General features: G+C 37.9%; 1 protein-coding gene across 1 annotated transcript in view; it reads right to left on the reverse strand.

Annotated features, from left to right (window-relative positions):
- ME1 (malic enzyme 1) overlaps nt 1–21,831 on the reverse strand; it is a 175,742-nt gene that overhangs the window by 138,572 nt on the left and 15,339 nt on the right. The window contains exons 2-3 of the mRNA XM_044757491.2: nt 18,343–18,476; nt 14,136–14,285 (exon numbers count right to left, since the gene is read on the reverse strand). Coding sequence (XP_044613426.2) covers nt 14,136–14,285; nt 18,343–18,476 — 284 coding nt within the window. The remainder of the gene's footprint in view (nt 1–14,135; nt 14,286–18,342; nt 18,477–21,831) is intronic.

Below are 21,831 nucleotides of genomic sequence, written 5' to 3' on the forward strand. Positions count from 1 at the left end.
TCCTTGGTATTGCTCATGCTAGTGATATGCAGTGTTCAAATTACTTCCTTTTTTATGTTAAATAAAATGCACTTCATCAGTACAATTTTCCACATTATTTAGTGAACTATGTGCTCCATTTTGCTATGTAAGGAGTAATGTAGAGTACTAAAGGAAAAAGAAACCACACTGCCATAGCCAAGACTCTAACAGTCACATGCTAGGAATGTCTTATAACTGCAAGATAATAAATCAGAAGCTAAATTTAGTACAGAAATACTCTTTGCAAAAAGAAGTATGTGACATTAGTATTTCATTTATCTTATTGGAAAAATTAGTGAGCCCATCTTATGTGAAAAAAGAGAATTCCCTAATATCAAACAGATTTTTTTCTGGGTGAATTCTTCCCTGAGAAACTTCATATAGTTTAAATTATTGCTTAGACTTAAAACTTTACATTTGTTTTCAGGAATATTTGTATTTCCTTGGACGTACCAAATCTACTGGTCACAAGGCAGAATAACGTATAAACTTCCTTTGTGTTCTATGAATACTTATAAAAACATGTCTTCAGTAATTTTTTATATGACTTGATTTGCTAGTGTCTTCATTAATTATATTTATAATATATAACTTATATTTGTATATAGTTTTTTTGAAATCTTCTAATCCTAAAAATATAATTAGAGTTGATGATTCATATGATACCCATCCTTTCCTATTCTTGTATTTTCCTAATTACATTTTATAACATCATAATTGATTATGTGTCAATTATAACTACTGTAGTCAGTGTTAAACTAAGTTTCAGTACTCAGAAAAAGAAAGTTCTGCTTCATAAGAATTTGATATTTGAGAACTGTAGGTACACCTGAACGTCAGATAAATCAGTTTTTAATTTCTGCTCTACACCTGCTGTCAAAAGACAGGTTTAAGAAAGATCATCTTAATTAAATACAATAACAATACTCATTTTACAGACAAAATTAAATCTTAGGGAATTTATGTTACAGACCAAAGATCACACAGTTAATAAGATGCAATAAAGAGATTTACAGCATACCTCTTCAGGTCCAAAGCACATATGTCCTAGGCTGGCAATGTTTATTCATGCTTTATTGCCCACTTATCCACTCAACAAAGACTGTGCTAGTTCCACTAGGTTCTGGGGTAGAAGTGAAGGATACAGAGTTGCTGCCCTCAAGAAAAAAACAGTCAAGAGACAGTCAGATAGACAAAAAAGAAAGTCAGTTACTATGTCAGTGTGCTATAGGCTGTGAAAGCACCCAGGAGTTTTGGGAACACTCAACTTGGGGCGCAGAGCCAGGTGGGGAGAGGAGGAAAGGGCAAAAATGAAGACAAAGAGGTGGGTAGAGGAGCCAGACTACAAAAACCCTTGAATGCCATGCTGAGGAATTTAAATGTTACGATGGGGGAAATGAAGAGTACTTCAATCATCTTAGTCAGGAAAGTGACATAATTAGACATCCCTTTTTGAAAACTCATTCTCTTCTGAAGTGAGAAGGGCCTAATCTAAAAGAGTGGCAATGGGAGCGAATGGATGAGAGAGATTCAACAGATAATTAAGAGGCAAAACTGACAAGGCTCAAAAGGGAAAGGAAGGGGAAAAAAGTCCTGAGTACCTCTGAGGTGTCTGCTTCAGGTGACTGAGTGGATGGTGTTGCACCTGACAATGTTAAGAAACCTGAGGGACTAGGATGTCAGGCTGAGGAGTAACAGAATAAAAAGAAAATAGGACCCAGAAGAAAACGTTAGAGAGCACTGACATTTTAGTGGGTGGAGTGGATCACTGCACTGAGTTGTGCAGATTAAAAAGGAAATATATTAAAGAGGAGAAATGCATAAGGTTTAGCCCATGGAACAAAATGTTAAGCCAAGAAATTCATAGGGGACATGGAGACGAATAGATCAGATAAGGAGGGTAAGGCTGTGATGTTTACATTCTTGCAACCACAAGAGTGAAATGAGCCAAGAACAGAGCTGGAGTTCAACTCTATGGAGCAGAAGGTCCAGCTGAGGCTGAACTCTGCAGACAGAGTTATAGAACACTACCCCCACATTAATAATGTTTCCATTTAAACAATGGTGCACAGAAATGACATGAACAGTATTTAGTGGCAGTGTAAAACACGGTCTAGTTGGCTCCTCCTTGAGGGGGAAGAAAGGGTTGGTTCAGGATGGATTTGTGCAGTGGACGAAGGACAAGATGCTAAGAGTACTGACTTGGATTATAAATAAAATGAACGGTTCTAAGCCTGCAAGCTTGAGCAGTTCTTACATACAGCAGGTCTTCTTATGCCCTGCTAATGTTTCAGGGTGAAGGTAAGTACACTAGGTGTTGTATATCCACATCACCTCACTTACAGCCATCACTGCAGGACTAAGAGATGGTCGAGTTATTCCCATGTGAATTGCTTACTGCAATTGGAAACTGAGTTAGCTTATAGCCTTGCTTGATTTCCTTGCTCCATATCAAGACCAAGTCCACTTAAAGTGACTAGCATTGATAGAAGGGGAGCCAACGTCACAACAGTCTTCCTACTGGTCTTCCCATTTCCATTCGAGTCCCAAATTTCCAATCTTTTATCCACATAGCAGCCAAAATAATCTTTTAAAACTTCAATTGGGTGCTATTATTCCTCTGCTTCAAATATGTCAGTGGTTTCCCAAATGGATTAAGAATAACAATGAGGGGCCGGCCCGGTGGCGCAGTGGTTAGGTTCACACGTTCCACTTCAGTGGCCTGGGGTTTGCCGGTTCAGATCCTGGGTGCGGACATGGCAGCGCTTGGCAAGCCATGCTGTGGTAGGCGTCCCACGTATAAAGTAGAGGAAGATGGGCACGGATGTTAGCTCAGGGCCAGGCTTCCTCAGAAAAAAGAGAAGGATTGGCAGCAGATGTTAGCTCAGGGCTAATCTTCCTCAAAAAAAAAAAAAGAGAGATTCTTTTGAGGCCAGCCCTGTGGCCAAGTGGTTAAGTTCTTGCAATCCACTGCATCGGCCCAGGGTTTCACCGGTTCAAATCCTGGGCATGGACATGGCACCGCTCATCAGGCCATGCTGAGGCAGCATCCCACATGCCACAACTAGAAAGACCCACAACTATGTACCGGGGGGGTGGGGGTTTGGGAGGAAAAGGAAAAATAAAATCTTTAAAAAAAAAAGAATAACAATGAAACTCTGCTATGACCCACAAAGGCCTGCATGTGACTCCTGTCTATCTCACACCTCATCTCATGCCACCCTCCCCACCTCCAGACCTTTGGAACATACTATTTCCTCAGCCTCAAATTCATTTTTTTCTGGTTTTCACAAGCCAACAAGCCAAGTCCTCATCCTTTAGGTGTCAGTGACACACCCCTGACTACACTATGAAAGGGAATCCCCTTTCTTCATCAATGTCCTTTGTTCATTTCCTTCATCACACAAGCTGGACTCATGTATTTTTTTTGTTCACTTGAATATTACCTGTAAATTCCACAAAGGCAGAAACTATGTCTTTATTTACCAATAGTCAGATTAGTGAAGTGCCTGGCAAGCAGTGGATACTCAATAAATTTCTGTTAAAGAAACGAAAGAGACAAGAAATAATGAACAAAATCTGGGCTGCCACAGTAGAGCACACCGAACTTAACCATTAGGTCACTCAGGCTGGCCCAGAGACTTTTAAAAGTGAAACCATATTTGAACAATATTTCTATGAAATATCTATTAGGATCAAGCTCTTCTAGAAAGCAATACATGAAATTCTTTACATGTAAATACTCCAGTATTTGGGAGAATAATCTTAATTAACAAACCTAATATATAATTTTAGCTTCTGAGAAGCAGAACACATATTAGTCAATGAGGAATTGTCCAAGAAGCTAAATAAGTGTGCAGCTTCTCTGAATAACTCAGACCCAAGGCAGAAAACATAATCAATCTAAGACTCAAAACTGGTCTGGGACAATGTGACAGGTAATTTTATGTGTCAACTTGGCTAGGCATGGTACCCAGATATTTGGTCAAACATTATTCTAGATGTTTCTGTGAAGGTATTTTTTAGACGAGATTTACATTTAACTTGGTAGACTCTGAGTAAAGCAGATTACCCTCCAGAATGCAGATGGGCCTCATCCAATCAGTTGAAGGCCTTTTGCCGACGAAGAGGAAATTCTGCCAGCTGACTAATCTTTGGAGTCAACTGCAGCATCAGCTCTTCCTTGGGTCTCCAGCCTGTCGGTCTACCCTGCAGATTTTGGACTTGCCATCCCCACAATTGCATGAGCCAATTCCTTAAAATAAATCTCTCCCTGTAGGTGTGCACACACACACACACACACTCACTATTAGTTCTGTTTCTCTGGAGAACTCTAGCTAATAGAGAGGACTAGAAGGTAGAAAACATGAGTTCAAGTCCCAAGGCTGGCACTTACTACCTGGGTGAGACTGAGCTCCTTGGAATGACTGTTTTCAATTATAAAATGAGTCGATTAAAAAATCAACAACTACCAAATGTTAATAATTCTATCTCCACATACTACAACTCACCATTTGAATCCAAATAAATGTGAACTGAAAATGTACATAAAAATAATTTTAGATAAGTTCTTCATTTATTCACTTTAAAACTAGTATGAGCATACCAATTAATTAAATACAAATTAATAGATTTTGTTCTGATACTTAAAGCCCAACGTATTTTCCACATTAGAAACACTGGAAAGCATCCTAAGGTAATACTGAATTCATCAGACAGATGGCATTTATTTGGCACATTGTCAATAAAAATTAACTTTCCATTAGGGAAATAACATACTTTCAGATTTTCAGCTTTTAAAATAAATTACCTCATTTCATAGTGAAAATGTTTTATTTCACAAGGCAGCACTATTTTTGTAAAATATGATACCCTCCAAATTATTATAAATGCCATTCATTCAGCCACCAATCATATTAAGAACTGGGATTCGTACTGTTAAATGAGAAATTTCTTTGCTTAGAAATGAAATTCAATAACTTTTATGATTTATTTTAAGTAGATAATTACATAATTTGGAATTCTATTAAATATTTTATAAATTTTACTATAGTAAAGGTAAAATATTATTATAAAATACACAGTATTGAGCTAAAATTGACAATTTCAATTATGCCTTTAAAAAGTTACAATTTATACTGTAAGATTGCCTAGGTATAAAATATCCAACATGTTTAAAGGCATATAAAAGAATTCTTAGACGATATTAAATAGAGATCGTTTTGTCAAGAAAACAAAGGTCCAAATTTTCAGAAGCATTCCTGAGAAGCATGTAGGAAATTCTGGAAAGGATAATAAAAGCGGACTCTAACCTGGCTACTTCTCCTCAACTTCAATTTGGGCGGAGAGGCCAGGGGCGGGGGGGGGGGGGGGGAGCACTGCCTCAGAGGAAACTCTTCCTAATGATTTCTCTACTAGCTAAACTGCAACTAAGACAAGGAAAACATATAAAAATAAACCAGAGTTTAAAAGCATATACAGAACACACAGTCTGAAAAAACTACAAAAAATTAAAAATTAAACCAGAAGAATGTAGTTACCTCAAATAAGAAAATGTCAACGTTAAACTTTTCATCCATTCAAATTGGAGAAATGTTGAAACCAAAACATTCTGGCCAGAATACAGCTGTGTAAAATGCCATGTGTTTATGTGCTCGTTTCGGGAAGGGAGTAGGAATTTTAACGAGATGTGTCAGCAAATTACTTTAAATCTGTTTAAAATCCTTCTTACTTGAAAATCTATTTTTAATGACTCCTAAAACTGTGATTAAAAGTTTTTACTAAAAAACTTTCTGAATTGGAAAGAAGGATTATTTGAAATGATTTACAAGTTAGTTGTGAGATGTTCCAAACACCTGAAATTATTCATCTGTAGGCTGCTCTTTTAAAAATCCACAGAATTTTCTAGCTAAAAGAGACTTTAAAATTCAACTATTTTACAATCACACCTGATGCAAGAAACTCATTTACAATTTGTATGACCAATGATTATCCAAACCACGTGAATATTTCCAATGATAAGGAAGTCGATTCCAGTGTCAGATAGGTAAGTGACCAGAGAAGATGCCTTCACACTGAAGTGAATGACTCCTTATCTCTGTAATATCTTCCACCCTCTGACTCAGTTCTACATTCTGAGGCTGTACCATGCAAGGACACTCTTTCTTCACATGAAAAGCTTTCAAATAATTGCAGACTGAACTATATCCTTTTCAAGTCTTTTCTCTTAGGCTACACATTTCTATTTCCTCCAGCTCTTTTTCCTGTAACAAGTTTTCAATAAGTGTCACTGCTCTGTCACTCTTCTCCATATACGTCAGTTTGCAAAGGACCCTTGAAAAATACGCATCCAAAACTAAACACAACATTCCAGATGTGATCTGGGGATGTGAGATAAAGAACCACTGCCACACTGTTTAAAAATTATCTATTTTCAATAATGAAGACTAGGATTGATAATCCTTAAAAATATATAATAATGCCCAAATTAGTACACTTTCATAAAAACTACCTGAGATAAACTTGGCAATTTTTCTTAATTTTCCATATGCTAGGTGTAAACTAAAATAAAAACACCTGGCTGTACCACACAGCTTGTGGCAAAGTTATTTTTGGATCCTAAACTTAAATTTCCATTCAAGTTTTCCATACTTAAAGTCTCCAGATGAATAAGGAAACTCGATGAACTGTTACTTTACACTTTTAAGAGTCTGCTATAGTAAAAGATGTTTCACTGCCTTGCTAAAAAGATTTCTATGTCTAAACACATATTTACACAATCCTTAGATCTTGATGCGAAGAATTAATGTCTGAACCATGCCCACATTTTTTCCACTCTCCAAATTTTTCCTAATTAAGGCAATACTTAGGAAAGAAGATAGTTTGGTATTTTAAATTACTTCTGGGTACACACTTAACTTCCAGTACTTAAGATATAGGATACTCTATCACATTCCTATTTAGCGCAGGTCACATACACATTTTCATAAATACGACATTTAGTCTTGCTCAAAAAAAATAATCAATTTGAATTAGTAGTTCAAGAAATCATCTACAGCTCCATAATAAATGAAATTAACTTTTTTCAAATAATTATCTCTAAAAAATCAATTGAGGTAACAGTTAAGAAACTTGAACTAGTCCAGACATTCTATCTACCTTGTTTTATATCTGTGGAAAAAAATTCCATCCTGTAGCACCTTTTCTCATACTTTAAAATAGGGTAGATGCAAATATTAGGCCTATTTCAAGGGAAATGAAATAAATGAACAAAACATTTTGGAATGTGTACAAATCAAATCAAAGGTTTACCACTGTAGGTAAATGGTGAAAAGCTTATCAATATCTAACATTAAAATGACCACTTTTCTAGATGGAATAAAAAATTAGTTGCTCTCTTAAATATCAATTATCTGAATTTCTAGAGATGTGGAAAATTCTAATACAGTAAAAATAAAAATTACAAACTAAACCAGAGCTATAAGCCAAAAATATTCCCTGGTCCTCCAAAGTCTCCTAAATATTTCTAAAGATTCTAAAGTGGCTTCATTGAAGAAAGCCAAATCCAGTGAAGAATAGTCCTGGTCCACCTGGGCAGCTCTGGCATCCAGGACTACTGAGAGGTTTAGGACCTCCGCTCAACCCTTCCCAGAAACGCCCAGAGCTCTGGGAGTGAGCGGACCCAGGAGAGCAAGAGATGCCTGCTAACCCCTGGGCACCAGATCACTTGGCAGTTTACATCGCAATGCCCAGTACCAACTAGCACGAAACTATTGAGAGTGCCACAGCCCACTTCAGCGGGTAAACATTTCACCGACAGCTACTAAAACTGGCTGTGAAATCATGTTTCTTTTCCATAAGCAACTTAAACCCTCTTTATTTATAATTACTCACTGAGTTACTGAAGTGCTTCTAACTTAAAAGTAAAATTGCCATCATATACCTGTATAGTGCATCATAAAAACAGATTACGTTTAAGAAAACCAGCTAGATTTAAAATGAGAAAATTTATAAAACAAGAACAATATGAAAGTTTCCATTCTATTAACTGTTCATTTGATAGTTATAATATGCACTATATAATGAGAACATTCTTAGGGTTAAAGGAGTATTAGCTTTGGGAAGGTTTCTTTTTAGATTCATTCCTTTTAATCTTCTTTTCTTACGCTATTTCACAAACTGAATATCAATTAAAACTGATGCTTTCGCCCTATAAGACTACAAAGTTTGCTGCACTTTTGGCACACCTGCAGAAACCGTGTTTCTGTATGAGTAAACAATCTCCATGTCTAATCATGGTCTAATCACGGTCATAATTATGGCCATTTCTATATTACTAGACATACGCCCTCAAATGAAATTGCACATGGAATAATAAGGAGAGCTTATTATTTGAAATAAGCTCACAATTTAAATAGTGAATACTCTACTCCAAGTCCTTTTTGGAATTCCGAAGAAACTATGCATACAGACAAATCAAAAATGTAGAAAAACTATTTCAGTATTTTGCTTTGGTTCATCTTAATAGTTCCTTTTATGCATTTGTCTAGGAAGTTTCTGGGAAAAAATAAAGCCAAAAACCAAAACATCTTCTTATTGACTGATTCTCTTTGACAATTAGTCTTGTTGATAATCTTCATCATTGTCAAAATCAAAACAGGTACCATTTGTGTAGCACACAGAATATGTGAGTTAAAATACTAGGAACTTTAACTACATTATCTACTAAGTTTCAGGTCCATACATTTAATTGCCTATTAGACTCCCCCTACTTGGAAGTCCCAAAGACCTTTTAAAACTCAACACGTCCTGGGCACGTTCTGCTTTGTTGGCCCAGGGTTCACGGGTTCGGATCCTGGGTGCGGACATGGCACCACTTGGCAAGCCATGCTGTGGTAGGCATCCTACATATAAAGGAGAGGAAGATGGGCACGGATGTTAGCTCAGGGCCAGTCTTCCTCAGCAAAAAGAGGAGGATTGGCAGCAGATGTTAGCTCAGGGCTAATCTTCCTCAAAAAAAATCTCAACGTGTCCTGAAAAGAACTTTCTATTTCCCTTACATATTCCATTACTCTAAAACTCGATAAATGATACCATCATCCATTTAGTGATCAAGAAACCTGGGACTTATAGTATCAGTTGTAATAACCACTCCTTGGGAACAGCTACTTTGTACCAAGAGTTATGCTACATATATCATATATATTAAATCTAATCCCATCCTCCAAAAATCTTGCAAAATAGGTATTATTCTGAGAACTCTTACAGCAAAGAATCCTATTTAATTTTATTTAATTCAGGTTTTCTTCAATTAAGTTGAGCACTGAATTCTTTTTTCACCTTAGCTTTTGGCAAATCAATAATGGTACTAGTCAGATCAGAACTGGGGAATGCTTTTTTAAAAAACTATCATCAACGGGGCTGGCCCCGTGGCCGAGCGGTTAAGTTCGCGCGCTCCGCTGCAGGCAGCCCAGTGTTTTGTTAGTTCGAATCCTGGGCGCAGACATGGCACTGCTCATCAGACCACGCTGAGGCAGCGTCCCACATGCCACAACTAGAAGAACCCACAACGAAGAATACACAACTATGTACAGGGGGGCTTTGGGGAGAAAAAGGAAAAAATAAAATCTTTAAAAAAAAAAAAACTATCATCAACAAACTGTTTCATTAGCTAATCCTTTTTGCCAAAATCCTATCAGTGACCTACTCCATAAAGATGAGTAGATGAAAGGAGCGTAATATGAGTGTAAAGTTTTATTGTCTATATTTAATCTAAATTTTACTTCCTTGCAGCTTGATTCTATGTGAGTGGCTGAATAGAGTAATATTAAGCTACTATTTCTATGAGGTAGCAAACATATATTAATTCAGCACCAACCAGGCTCCAAGTTTAAACACCATGGGAAATACAGGAATAATTTATAAAATATGATGCCTTCTCTCTAGATGTTTACAATCTAGTTGGGAGTAAATGAATAACAAAATGCCGACAAAAGACAACAAGGGAAACAAAAACTGAACCCACAGATAAAGAGATCAGATTGGTAGTTGCCAGAGGTGGGGAGTGCGGGATGAGCAAAGTAGGTGATGGGAGTCAAAAGGTATAAATTTCCAGTTACAAAATAAATAAGTCATGGGGATGTAATACACAGCCTGGTGACCATAGTCAATAACACTGCATTGCATATTTGAAAGTTACTAAGAGACATCTTCAAAGTTCTCATCACAAGAAAAATAATTTTTGTAACTATGTATAGTGATAGATGTTAACTAGAGTTATTGTGGTGATCATTTTGCAATATATACAAATATCAAATCAGCATGTTGTACACCTGAAACTAATATAATATTATCTGTCAATTATGCCTCAAAAAAATTTTAAAAAGAGACTAAGAGTACTTTGATAGAACATTAGAAATATCAAACGTAAGCACGTGATTAATACCAAGGGCATGGTAAAATAATACGTAGTTAATAAGAACTCATGAGAGAGGGAGAGATTCTTGGAAAATGTAGTGTAAAATATAGCAGGAAGAAATATTTCCAAAGAAATGACGTAAATCTGCTTTAGCTTTCCTCTACACCTACCTGCATTACCAATTTGCACAAAAGTTTTCTTTTAAAAAAATGTTTCACAGAATGCAAGTAATTTAAGTAACACAATAGGCTCAGGGCTCTACAAAAATACAAAAAGAATTGTCTCTAGCTTCCAAAAATCATACCTCTATCTACAAATTAGCCACAATTAGTTGTGCTGACGTAAACATATTGTACTACCAAATATTGGAAATTCTGCAAGAATTAAAATATTATGGGCACATGGGAATGAGTTATTCCAAGCGAATTCAACAACATTCTTAAAAATCATTATCCACGACATCTTGAAAAACCTACACAAAGTATCTATGCCAAAGAGAAAAGAAATTCCACACAAAACCAATAAATGGATATTCCAGCATCATACCTTAGGAAAAATATTTTGGAAGTAGAGTTATTCATATAAGAATTCATTTTTGGATACCTAGCCAGATTTTAACGCCATATCCCAAATGAAAAATAAATATCTATCTACAGAAAAGTATCATATGATTAAGATAAATGAAAAAGTATGAGATCAAAATATACACGTGTTTGCAGCTACAGTAAGCTCAGTATTGTATTAACCCATCACTTTCACTAATTACGTCCCTAACTGCTACTGCCAAATCCATAAAGCAAATATAGTAAGAGGGATCATCCTCCTGCTCACTGCCTGAATGTCTTAGAATGCCTGCTGTTGCAGTAGGAGAGGTTTAATAGACATTTGTCAACTTTGGCTTAAAAAAAAAAAGAATACCTACGTGTTAGGTGATGCCTGAAGGATCCAACATTACTCAAACGCAATCACAATTTCTTTTCTAATTAAATACAATGTCTAAATATATGCCACATACATTTTCACACAGGTTCCTTTTTTTACAATCATGGGAGAAGCCATGAGAATTGTTCTGCTAAAGAACTTCCAGGGCCAGCCCTGGTGGCCTAGTGGTTAAGTTTGGTGCTTCGCTTCGGTGGCCCGGTTCAGTTCCTGGGTGCAAACCCACACCACTCGTCAGTGGCCATGCTACGGCAGCAGCTCATATACAAAAAGAGGAAGATTGGCAACAGATGTTACCTCACGACAAACCTTCCTCAGCAAAAAAAAAGCAAAACAAACAAAAAGAAACTTCAAGGCCATCAAAAGGTTAATAAAGTATACATGTTAAAAATCAACATGAAGGGGGCTGGCCCTGTGGCCAAGCGGTTAGAGTTTCGTGTACTCCACTTAGGCAGTCTGCATTCGCAGATTCCGATCTCAGGTGCAGACCTACTCCACTCGTTCGCTATGCTGTGGAGTCACCCCACATACAAAAAAATAGAGGAAGACTGGCACAGATGTTAGCCCAGGGCTAATCTTCCTCAAGCAAAAAAAGAAGAGGATTGGCAAGAGATGTTAGCTCAGGGCAAATCTTCCTCAAGCAAAAAAAGAGGAGGATTGGCAACAGATGTTAGTTCAGGGAACTTATTTATTTCTGACAACGCCCCTGTAATCAAATATATTAATACTTCTTAAAAAAACAAATGATACAATCAGATAAATACTATAAAATATCCCCATGTGAATTCAGTTCAAGTTTTGCCACCAAATGGGTTCAGATAGACCAGGTTTTGTCCCAAATGAGATTTTTCAAATGTTTTGGTTTTCAAAGTTTCAGATTTTAAAAATGTGGATAGGGCCAGCCCCGGTGGCCTAGCGGTGAAGTTCAGCACAGTCTACTTTGGTGGCCCAGGGTTCAGTTCCCGGACATGGACCTACACTGCTCTGTTAGCAGCCATGCTGTGCTGGCAGCACACATACTAAAAAACAGAGGAGGATTGGCAAGGATGTTAGCTCTGGGCAAATCTTCCTCAGCAAAAAAAAAAAAAAAAAGTAGATAAAGGATGGTGGGCTTTAGTATTATCCCCATGTTACAGAGGAGGAAACTGAAGCACAGAAAGATTAAATAATTTATTCAAAACTAAAACAAGTGGTAAAACTAAGTAAAAGGTAATCTACTCCAGAGTCAATACTCTTAACCACTGCTCTAGGAAGCCTCCAATCCAACAGGAAATCCTCGTGATTTCTTTATCTTTATCCAGAATCTGAACTCTTACCCCTAATTCCACTGCTACCCTCCCACTCTGAGCCACCATCATCTCTCACTGCCAACCAGCCTACCTGATTCTTCTACCCATTTAACTAACAGGAAAAGCCACGGTTCTTTAAAATAGCCTGCAAAAACCACAGGTTCTGTCCCCTCTCATTCATCTTGCACCTGTGACCTCACCTCCTACTCCACCTCCTCCGGCTCCACTCCAGCCACACTGGTCTCTCAGTTGCTCTCCATCTCCGGGCACATTCTCATGTGCGGCCTTGGCACGGCCATTCCTCCTGCCTGGCACGTTTCCCCTTGTGTCTACATGACCCCTTCTCACTCCTCTAATACCACCTTCCAATGAGGCCTACACTGTCCACTCTTTCAAATTGCAACTGTGCCCCCGCCCCCCACAAGGCAACTGACACTCTGGGTCCTCCTATTCCTGCCCCACTCTTTCTTTCTCCATGACGCTTATTATCTTTGAACATTCCAGACAATTTACTTACTGTTTATTTCCCTGTCTGTCCCCTCTGCTCTTAGATTTATATGCACATCAAGGTATGCCAAGACTTTAGAAAATCATCTAGTACATAGTAAGTGCTCAAAAAATAATTGTTGCTATTGAGATTGCTACGTTAACTTCAACCCAAAGGCTTTGAGCTAAGCTCTTCTACATTTCTTGTGGTTGTTAGGATTTCTCAGACGCTCATAGAAAAGTTAGAATTTCCATAAACATTTCAAAGAAATATTCCTTTCAATGATGGCACTTTCAATAGGTTTTTAAATTCGTGGTATAAACTTATAAACATTTCTTTTTTATCTTTAATTTCAGAACTAGCAGAAATATATTCAACTTGAGCTTTTGTTGTTGCTGCTGTTACAAGTATTAATATTTATTTATTTCAATTGTTCCTTGCTTCAAAAGTATTTAAAGTAATATAATGAATAATGTAAAGCTACGGATTTAGAAAAATTATATTCTATACTTCATATATCTTTATAGGTGACTACTATTTCACTTAAAGGAAAGCAACAAAAGAACTACTTTAATGCCAACTCTGAATTTAGAAAATAATACACTCATTTTCAGAAAAATTTGGAATCTTTGTTTTAACTTGTAAAATGTATACATAACAGTGGTAATTAACATCTCACAGACAAGCTTAATTATGATCAATTACTTTCTTTCCAGACAAAAAACAAGTTAATTTATCGTCTGTAAAAGGAAATCTAAATTGGCTTATAAATAAGTACTTCCCCAAGATCTTAAATCTAGAAAGAAAATACTATATTTTTTAATGTTACATATTTATAGTTAATGTTCTTTCAAATGAAGTTTGATTTAGATTTTTCCAAACTTCAATTTCATCCAATAATTTTTTTAATTATTTCAAAAACTACAAAAAAATAAATAAATAAAGACACAACAAGTTGTATTTAAAATAAAAGTTTACATACCTGGGCTTCCGAAATACTAAACTATATTGCTGGCAAGCCAGACCCACAGTGGGGGTATAAACGATAGGCATGAATTTCTCAATGTCAGACATTAGCACTCTGTAAAAGAGCTTTTCATTTGTATCTTGAAGATCCATTAAGAGAAGATACCTGTGGAGATGGATGTAATTAGATCTAAATGCAAAGTTATGAAACAGTTGCTTAGAAATCTAAACATTTTTCAACACAGTATGAAGTATTTTTCAGGTCACATAGAAAACATCTGATCAAAAAAGACTAGAAATATTCTTAAACACCTTGAAGAATGAAGAACCACATACCCCAGCTAGTATCATTCAAATGTTAAAATCATTGCTGAAATACTGTAGTTTCATTTAATATTTGAAAAGACTTTAACTCTATTTTAAAGTGAAAGACAGAGGAAAACACTACTATAGATATAGTTGATCCATTAGCTTAACTAAGTAAATAGAAAGACTTCATCCTTTAACTTGCTCAATAACCAAAGGAAATAACAGGCCGAAAATGAGTATGGAACGTGGCACCAACCCTAAAAATTACTAAGGGGGGCAAGTTCAAGGGACTCATTATTTGTATGAAACAGCCTTTTTCTTTCTAGAGGCATTTCTGACCTTTATCTTTCTAAACATTAACCTTATCATGTTACCTGTAACCTTCAATGGTTTATAGAATAAAACTCAAACTGCTGTACAACTTAAAAGAATCTTGCAAAATTGTACTTAACAATCTTACCAGCCTTTTTGGATCAATTTCCATTTCCTGGAATAGTTGAAAATGCTCAGACTGTGGAGTCAGAGATACAAGGATTCTAAGGCTTGGCAAGTAGATAAGGTATACGAACCCAAAAATTTAACATTTGGGAAAAAGACAAAGACTTTTGGACCTGCTAAAATTGATTTAGCGATGATGACTTCCACAATGATCGATTCTCAGACCACATCTTATTTTACGCATCAGAACATCTGATGCAGGTGGCATTTCCCTAGAGCTCAATACACTCTTTAGTTGACTTCCACACCATCATATTCTCTTGGTTTTCCTTCTATCTCACCAGTCATTCCTTTCTGTTTCTTTGCTGTTTTCTCCTCTTCTTTGAAAGCTCTCTAACACTCCTCTCTAATATATTAGGAAATTATCTCAGCTTTACCTTCAACATACATGCGAAATCTGAACCCCTTCATTGCTATCACCCTAGATTTAAATCCCCATCATCTCTTGCCTGGATTATTGTCACAGTCTCCTAAAAATTCTTCCAGCCTACACTCCATTCTCAGCATTGCAGCCAGTATGCTTGAAACATAGCTCAGATCATGCTGATCTTGTGTTCATAACCTTGAATGGCTCTTCCTCTCACTCAGAGTAAAAGCAAAAGTCTCTAGTGCCCTTCAAAGCTATACATAACCTGTCCTCCATTACCTCGCTAACTTCCTCTCCCAACCCACCATTCTTCCCTGGCTCCTGCTCCAGACACAGGTCTCCCTGCCGATTCTTGAAGATACCAACTAAAGAACGCTGCTCCTCACGTTTCTTCACGGCTAACTGCTTCACTATTTTTGATTATTTGCTCATAAGTCACCTTCTCAATGAAGTCTATCCTTATCACCCAATTTAACAATGCACTGACCACACCACCCTCAGCATTCTCAGTCCCTCTCATCCTACTCAACATTTTCTTTTTTTTCATTAGTACTTGTCACTTTCTAGCATATTAAATAATTTACTTATTATTGTACTATTTAGTATTTTTTAATCATTTTTCAAAATATTTACCTAAGTTCCGTGAGGGCAGAGATCATTGTTTATAATCCCATAAAAAAAACACCTGACATTCAGCTGATGCTCAAGAAATCCCTGAGGAACAGACTGTGGCAAAAACATGAAAGTCACAGCTCTTAGGAGGCAGCTGATAAAATGGCCCAGGAAAAGAATATAAAGTAAAAGCATGAGAGGCTGAAGGAAGGACTTAAGGAACAAGTGACACGGATTGTGAAGGAGTTCAAGAAGAAGCAAATATATACAACAGACAAACTGAATCAGCCTCTTTCCCCAGCTGCCCCTGTCATGACCCATGGGCTCAGGAAAAAAGTCGCCATGGAGGCCAGCCCTGCGGCATAGTGGTTAAGTTTGGCGCATGCCACTTTGGCAGCCCAGGTTCATGGGTTCAGATCCCAGGTAGGGACCTACACACTCATTAGCCATGCTGTGGTGACAACCCACGTAAAGTGGAGGAAGAGTGGCACAGATGCTAGCTCAGGGCTATCTTCCTCAAGCAAAAAAAAAAAAGAGGCAGATTGGCAATAGATGTTAGCTCAGGGCAAGTCTTCCTCAGCAAAAAAATAAAAAGTAGCCTTGGCAGGGACAGAGGTTATCCACGGGCTCAGCAACACAACTTCCACTCACCAAGGCTGACCTGGCTATGGACACGGCTAAAGCTCAGTCTGCCAGCAGCAGGGACCAACACCAAGTGTCAAATGTGACACCATTCCATGCGGTGATCAGCAAGCTCCCTGGTGGCAGCTGCTTACATTGGCCTGCTTCCACCATGGCAGGGGCATGTTTGTTCTTACTGGAATAGACAGACATTTACTCTGGATGCAGATTTGCTTTCCCTGCACACAATGCTACTGCCAAAACTACCATCTGAGGACTTACAGAATGCCTTATCCGCCATTACGGTATTCCACATAGCATTGCTCTGATCAAGGAACACACTTCAGAGCAAATGAAGTGTGGTAATGGGCCCATCCTCAGGGAATTCACTTGTCTTACCCTGTTCCCCACCATTCTGAAGCAGCTGGCTTGACAGAATGGTGGAATGGCCTTCTGAAGACTCAGTTACAACACCAGGGGGCAACACCTTGCAAAGCTGGGCAAGGTTCTCCAGGAGGCTATATATGCTCTGAATCAGTGTCCAATATAGTCTCCCATAGCCAGGGTTCACAGGTCCAGGAACCAGGGGGAGAACTGGAAGTGGCACTACTCACTATTACTCCTGGTAACTGACTAGAAAAATTTCTGCTTCTCGTCCCTGAGACCTTATGCTCTGTTAACCTAGAAGTTTTAGTTTGAAAGGGAGGAAAGTTTCCCCCGGGAAACATGATTCTGCTGAACTGAAAGTTAAGACTAGCCACTTTGGGCACCACATGCCTCTGAATCAACAGGCAAAGAAAGGAATTACTGTGCTGGCTGGGGTGACTGATTCTAACTACCAAGGGGAAACTACATTGCTACTCCATGATTATTATTATTATTCTCTTGAACCCCCCAGCAAGAAGGAATTCTGCCAGCAGACTGCCTTCGGACTCAAACTGCAACTCTTCCCTTGGTCTCCAGCCTGCCAGCCTACCTACAGATTTAGGACTCATCAGCCTCCACAGTCACGTGAGCCAATTCCTTAAAATCAATCAATCTATCTATATGTATCTGTACTTATACACAACCAACAGGGTGTGTACACGTATACATCCTGTTGATTCTGTTTCTCTGGAGAATCCTGACTAATACAAATACTCATTAGGTATTGGGTTAGCTATACCTTCTAACCTTCGCAAGAATATTTTCAAATAACGATTATTCTCTTCAATCCACAAATGAAAAGCCTGAGGTTTGGAGAGGTTCAGCAGCTTACTAACAAAGGGCAGAGTCAAAAGCAGAGGGCGAGGCACATACAGTGTCATTGCAATAGTTGTCATGGTTTGCTCAAGGCCCCAACGCTGGTGAGATACAGCCGGAATTCCAACCTGGGGCTAATTCCAAAGGTAGGGAACAATGTCACCTTCATCTTCATGCAAACATAGAAACTGAATTCTAAACAAAGTAAGAACCAAGCTTGGAAGTTGAAAAAGTGTTCTTTCACTACAATGTACTTAAAGTCTGACTAAAAACCCCTTTAACCTGTTTTGCTCTGTCAAGGATGACATTTCCTGATAATTCACCTTTATAGCAACAATTTTATCACAAGAGAAAAGTAGCCTCTCTGAGGTTGTAGTTTAGAAAATGTTATTTTATTCAAATGTTCCTACGAAGGGTAAAGTTTTTTAAATCATCACTATATTTACAGACAATTTCTCTTCAAAGTTGATTCCTCTTTCAAAATCACCAAATATTTTAACTTTCTCATCCACTGAAAAACGAACTAGACAAGTGCCTACGAGAAATATAAAAGCCACCTTCAGGAATAGGTTACCTGTCAAAGTCCGAGTTCAGACGTTCCACATTCTTAATGACTCTAAGGACCTGGATATCTTGACTGATGAAGGAAGGCGGCAACAACCCATGAATGTTCAACTGCTGTCTCTCCTCCAGGGTGAAAGCTAAGTCCTATGGAGGAAAGAAAAACACAAGAATTTGAGGGGGAAAAAGACAAAAAGCATATGTAGACACAAATAAAATCCAAGAAGTATATGGAATTAAAAATCTGAAGATCTGGCATTACTCTAAACATGGCTATTTGCTGTTCGATTAGACATGTAGATCATGTAATCTCTTGATACCTCAGTTTCCTCATCTTTAAATATTAGAAAATTAGGATATATTCCAATCTGTGTCACTCAGACACTATCAGGATGAAATTAGGTAATGGATAGAAGGAAACGATTTGAAGACATGGAAATAAAAGATATAAGTATCATTATTACCGTCATTAAATATAAAAATGAATGGGTTATTTAAGAGACTTTAAAATTATAGACATAAGTAGGTCACCTATGACCTGCTATGCTTCTCCCCATAAAATAGGTCAGGAAATGCCATATACGATTGAGACTCCTGTTTCAGTACTCCTCTCGCAAGTTTCCTCCTACTATCCTTACAGTCCTAGCCACACAAAACCTCCCACCACGGCCTGAACACGCCACACTGTTTTATTCTTCCATGACACCACCGTCAAGAGTGTCTTTCTTCCCCGCTTCTCCGTCCTTGAAGCCTTACCGCAAATGCTCCCTCCTCTCTATCGTCCCTCCAGACTCACCAGTAGGCCGTTCGAACCTATTACGCCTATGCTATCAGTTTACATGAACGCTGACTGTATAAAACAAGAGTATTACAAACTATGAGGCTTGAAAATAAGCAAACAAAATAGAACTGATGGGTTGATGCGAAAATCCAGAATGGACCTAAGAGACTTGCTGGGATAGAATACAAGGGGAAGTAACAGCAGAGAAACCCCAGCAGTCATTAATCTGGAAGATTGGGATTAGCAGCCCCCCTGGAGAGGACTCTCCCTGGAGATACTGAAGCCCCAGAGGCCTCTTTGACTAGACTGTGACTGCTGTTCCTTTGGGTCTAGCAAAAGTGACGACTGTTGGGTTCACTCATTGTGACCGCTGCTGCTGTTTCTTAGACAACCTGGAATGAGCAGGAATGTGTTCACTAACTTTGCATTGGGTGATTCTAGAGCCATCCTCCTCTACCCCTGAAAGTTTCTTGCAATGGCAGAATAGCAACTTCTGAGTCTCTGGGAAGTTTTTTACTCCGGGAAAAGGACAGATAATTTGGTTCACCCCAGGCATAGATGGTAGACCCTGATTGGTGAGGAATGAACATGTCCGACCCCAGAAAGTAGGAGAAGGAGGTCAATGGATAAACAACTCTCTTTCTTCTAATGTTTAATATTGATAGGCCCATTAATTCATGTCACTGATAGAACGCCTTATGTTTAATTAGGTTCCTGGGTCGGGGGGCAGACTGAAGAAAGTCAAATAGGTTTGCTCACTGAACAACCCCTCGTGGTGCTCTCTAAGTTGCCTGCAAGAGCTAACTGGGACCAATGGCTGCAGAACCTCCAGTACAAGAAGCTGTACACAATCTTGACTTCTCAAAAGGTCTCCAAACGCTATCAGCATAGCTGTGTCCAGTTCCAAGATGTTTTTCTCCCTCACAGCCACTCTCATGACTGCAAAAGTGCCCATTGTTGCTCAGTTAGGGGTCCTCTGGAGCTCCAACATATGTGTGGACTACAGCAGGATGGTCCCTTTCCTCGAGGGTAATCCAGGGCAGCCAGCTGTGCCTGGCCCAACCCCCCTCTTCTGGATGCCTGGAGAACAGCAGCCGAGTGTATCCTGTCCATCCTTTGCCTAGGAGTTCCAGGACACACCAGGAGACACTTGTGGTGTTGCTGGAACCTTTTGCATGCCATTCTTTTCTTTATTTGTGGTCTGTGTTCCCACACCAGAATGCAAACTCCATGAGGTAAGGGAATTGTGTCTGTTGTTTTCACTGCTTCATCCCTAGTGCTTAAAACAGTACCTGACATAATTAGAATTCAGTAATTTGCTGCATTAAAAAAATAGAAAGTTTTAAATATGTAATTTTAGTGACATTAAAATTTAAAAAACAATAAAATTGTTGCTCGGGAAATGGATTAGTATATTAATTCTGGTAAAATTATGTTTAAAATTTAAAGTAATCAGAAAAAGATATTTGTGTGAAAAAGTAACTGTAAAATGGAAGGAAGGCACACGTCACTTGTGGAGCTATTACCGCGAGACTGATCATTTAAATCAAAATGTCATGAAATCACTCCTTGGAACGAAACACAATTATGGAAAGTAATATATTTGAAAAAGAAAGAAAAGAAAACTTGATAGATTTTCCTCTAACTTGAAATGAAAAAGTAAGAAATTAAAAATGGGGAAAGAGCTAGGCTAAAGTTAAAGTCCCCAAAATACATGAATATACGTGAAGAAGTAGTAAGCTTTTGAATATTATGCCTTGAAAATCTGCCTGCAGAAACAGCAATCAATATTCTGAGAATAAGGCTTATTGTCAGAAGTACTAACATATGCTCTTTCGTTCACTGAATAATGACACTTAGCAATCATTTATTGATAGAGTTGGCCAGTCTTTTTACATAAATTTTCCAATGTCTTGTCTGAAACGAATTCATAAATCTAACAGGCCTCCCATGTGGTATGCCATGTAAATGATGATGCCATGGAGATATTTTTCAATATCCTTTGATGCTTAGTAACTACAAACTCCCATACACTGTTAGCCAAATTTCCCAAGACATAGGAAAGCGTCAACTGAACTTTAAAAAAAATTTTTTTTTTAATTAGGGCTTAGAAATCTAGGGAACTGGGCCAAGTTAAAGTCCTATAATTGGGTTCATATTCTATTACTACCTTTTATGAATTAAAAACAAAATCAGTGAATAAGTAAATTTAAATCTTAAAATCCTTGAACACTTAAAAATACATATGGCATGATTTCATTTAAACCACAATTTTTTAAAAATGACACATCAGTGTGATTCTTACCAACCAGCAGCTTCCCAAAAAGTATTCAGAGAAACAGAAGGTGGAATTTTGAACCATTTAATAATCCTTGCTATATATTTCATTTTTTCATATTAACAGAGACATTATCATAGAGAGAGATTTTATAGAAATTTATAAACAGATTAGTTATGTCTAAAATTTGACAGGGAAACGCCAGCTTAATACATTCTCCTTATTAAAGGCTGATGTAACATATATCTGTTTCAAACATTCTTCACCTTCGGGTTATCCTGCAGGGCTGTCCAAAGGAGAGTGCGCCCAAAGCACGCAGCCAGCGTCCAACTTTCGTTCGACTTCTACTGAGTCTTTCACGTGGTTGAAAAGTTAGACGTCCATACATGTATCAGGTTTCCAGACCACCTGTAATTCTAACTCCTAAAAGCATTCTCATAGCC

Source organism: Equus asinus, chromosome 24 (genome assembly GCF_041296235.1).
Source record: "Equus asinus isolate D_3611 breed Donkey chromosome 24, EquAss-T2T_v2, whole genome shotgun sequence".
Classification (NCBI taxonomy): Eukaryota; Metazoa; Chordata; class Mammalia; order Perissodactyla; family Equidae; genus Equus; species Equus asinus.